The sequence below is a fragment of the Gastrolobium bilobum genome, unplaced genomic scaffold (assembly GCF_033153095.1).
Source record: "Gastrolobium bilobum isolate Gb01-03AN ecotype WA unplaced genomic scaffold, APGP_CSIRO_Gbil_v1 utg38683, whole genome shotgun sequence".
NCBI classification, from domain to species: Eukaryota; Viridiplantae; Streptophyta; class Magnoliopsida; order Fabales; family Fabaceae; genus Gastrolobium; species Gastrolobium bilobum.
Window position 1 is genome coordinate 1 of NW_026899857.1, and position 3,499 is coordinate 3,499.

General features: G+C 30.0%; 1 protein-coding gene across 1 annotated transcript; it reads right to left on the minus strand.

Moving 5' to 3' along the window:
- Positions 1-103: 103 nt before the first annotated feature.
- LOC133293957 (formate dehydrogenase, mitochondrial-like) lies at positions 104-1,922 on the minus strand (the record flags this gene model as incomplete). The annotated part of the gene is made up of 3 exons (XM_061492587.1): positions 1,859-1,922; positions 465-1,008; positions 104-228 (listed from the first exon to the last, which is right to left on the minus strand). Coding segments are annotated over exons 1-3 (733 nt in total), but the record flags the coding sequence as incomplete, so codon positions are not given.
- Positions 1,923-3,499: the final 1,577 nt, after the last annotated feature.

Consider the following 3,499-nt stretch of genomic DNA (forward strand, 5'->3'; position numbering starts at 1 on the left):
TCACCTCTAAACAACTTAGTATGAAAGTTGTCACATTACTTCAACAATAATCTCTTGTGTTGTTGGAAACACACAAATTTTTATCAGCTGATTTTAGAATTACCTGCTATGTGCCCACTAGAGCAAGCATCAGCAACAGCTTGGGTATCCATAATTGCCCCACGAGCATTGTTAACAATCAAGACACCCTTCTTGCACTTGGCAATTCTATTTTTGTCAAACAATCCCCTGAATCATAAAAAACTTTGGTTACTACTCATTATTGAAAAATGATCAAAGAATTGTCCCACCAACAAAATGCTTAGAATATACATGTTATGTTCATCATTCAAGCAAATTATTTAGTCATTTCTACATTGGATTAGCTATGAATTCCATGTGATCATGCATTGCCCATAAAAATTATAAATGGCTAAAATTTCAAGTTTTAAAAATTCTTTCATTGGATTGGCATTAAGTTGTACCTTGTCTGGTCAGTGAGAGGGGTATTGATAACAATTACATCACACTTTGGAAGCATTGCATCAAGGTCCTCCTCAAACTTAGCTCCAATTTGCTCCTCCAATTCAGCTTCCATCTTAACTCTATCATGATATAGAAGGTTATAGTTAAAGGGTTTCAACCTTTGGAGTAAAAGCCTCCCAGTACGTCCAGCACCAACAGTTCCAACAGTCTTTCCTTCAACAAGATCATAAGCTCTATGTGCAACCTCAGCAACATTCCATTCTCCAGTACTAGCCTGATGGTACCCGGGCAAGAAATTCCTCACTAGAATGAGGATTCTCATGAGTTCATCTTCAGCAACAGACACTACATTGCTTCCTGTGACCTCTGCCACAGTTAAACCAGCAGCAGCAGCAGCCTTAAGATCAATGTGATCAGAACCAACGCCAGCAGTCAAAAGAAGCTCTAAATTTTTAGCTTTTTTTATTCTTTCCGAAGTGACATAGGTAGGGTGAAATGGTGTAGATATGAGGACATGAAGATCATCAATGTGTTTCTCAAGTTCTGCCAAAGGAACAACAAATAGTGTTAAAGAATAATATAAATCATTAGAAGGCCCTCACACAACAGCTTAAGTTTCTTTACATGTATCAAAGCTTCAGTAATTATAAGGTTACGAATTCAATCCTTGCCGCCCCATTTTCTAATGGAATTAAGTAAATCACGAAGTAAATCAAAAATCAGGCTTGTGCAACGTCCACGCTTCAAGTTCAAAAAACTTTTGCGTGACGGTGTGTGTCAAAGAATAATATAAACCATTAAAATTGTCCTTATCCAACTGCTTAAATTTTTGGGTTGAATTAATTTTTTACAAATAGCAATCATAATCTTAAAAGGAGAAAATTCGATATATAATATAAGTATCATAATCCTTATATGCATTCACAATTGCATGCTTTTAAGCTTGGTTGCTTAATTGCATGTGCTGTGTTACATGTTGATAAAAAAATAATAATATGAATAAGGGTGTTGTTTTTCTCCTGTCGTAGGAGAGAACAACACCCTTACAAATTTTTAATGTTGTTGTTTAATGTTTTTTTTTTTTTATTCTTTTGACTTATGGATCACACAATTTATGTTTGGGCAGGAATACTATTCCTTTTTCTTGTAAAAGAAGAAACAAATACCCCTATGAATATACATTAATGAGTTGTCTGCCACCAACATTTATAACAAATCTTGACCATTGATTTAAATCAAAAAATCTTGTCCATCGAATTAATCTTGAAAAATTGATTTTGTTTTATATTTATTTTATTTTATTCACTGATTTACCAAAGAAGGAAAGGTTTTTATAATTCTGTAGTGTGAACACAAAGCTGAAAGTGAAAGAGAAAGCGACACATCAGCAAACTTGCCAAAGAATGGAATTCCTTTAAATTAGATGACCCAAAACTTTCCAAATCTTTTCCCACCATCCATATTTTAAATTCAAAATTCAAATTTATTGATCAGATGAACAATTTCAATGTATAAAGCAATTAAAACAGCTGAGTCATTCCATTTCAAAATTTAAAATTCAGATGAGCAATTCCAATGTAAAAAGCAATTGAATCAGCTGACCAATTCCAATGAGTTGCCTGTAAGGCTGTCAACATTAAATAAGTTGCCTCTCACCATTCAGAATTCAAAAATCAAATTTAAAATTTCAAGTTAAATTTCAAATTCAAATTTGGAAATTAAAAGAGCAATCATATATACATTAATGAGCTATCTGCCACCAACATTTACAACAAATCTTGACCATTGATTTAAATCAAAAAATCTTGTCCATCGAATTCATCTTGAAAAATTGATTTTGTTTTATATTTATTTTATTAACTGATTTATCAAAGAAGGAAAGGTTTTTCAAATTCTGTAATGTGAACACAAAGCTGAAAGTGAAGGAGAAAGCGACACGTCAGCAAACTTGACAAAGTTTGAATTCCATTTATTTTCATTTTTTCAGATTTGAATTTAAATTGTAGGTTTGGATGTTTTTAATAGTTATAATTGCTGTTTTTATGAAAAAAAAAACAAAAATTTGCTGAATTCCACTTAATCAAGGTTATTAAAAATTCAAATTTTAAACTGCAAAAATAAGGATAAAATGTTCTAATCAAATTTATTATTTTTATACATTCAAACCGTAGATTGGTTTCTTTCGAGTATTTAGAAAATATTTTTATTTTTCAAAAGTTGTAAATTTTAGAATTACGCTGAATCAAGGTTAAAAAAAAATCCAAACTTTAAATTTTAAAAATAAGAAAGAAATTTGTAGGTTGGGATTTTGTTGATTAGTACGAAATCTTTTTTTTTTGGAAAACAAAAGTAAATTTTTGAATACCACTGAAAATGTTTGTTGAAAATGTAGAGAAGGAAAAGGGTTTAGGGAATATCAATAAGGGTGTTAGTAAAAAATCAAATTTTAAATTTTAAAAAATCAGAACCGAAAGTTTGAATTCCATTTATTTTCTTTTTTTTTTAGATTTGAATTTAAATTGTAGGGTTGGATGTTTTTAGTATTTAAAAATGCATTTTTTATGGAAAAAAACAAACATTTGTTGAATTCCACTTAATCAAGGTTAATAAAAATTCAAATTTTAAACTGAAAAAATAAGGAACAAATATTTTAATCAAATTTATTATTTTTATACATTTAAGCCGTAGGATGGGTTATTTCGAGTAATTAGAAAATATTTTTAATTTTTCCATTGATTTATTTTCCAAAACCAAATGGATGATTAAAACCGAATGGATGATTACAAGGGATTGGATCGGATAATTTTAATTTCCAAAACCACCGATACAATCGAGACTATACAAAAGATATTATTTGTATAATAATCATAAAACTGATTACAAGGGATTGGATCGGATAATTTTAATTTCCAAAATCACCGATACAATCCAGACTATACAAAAGATATTATTTGTATAATAATCATAAAAACTGAATGGATGATTACAAGGGATTGGATGGGATAATTTTTATTTTCATAATCACCGATCCAAT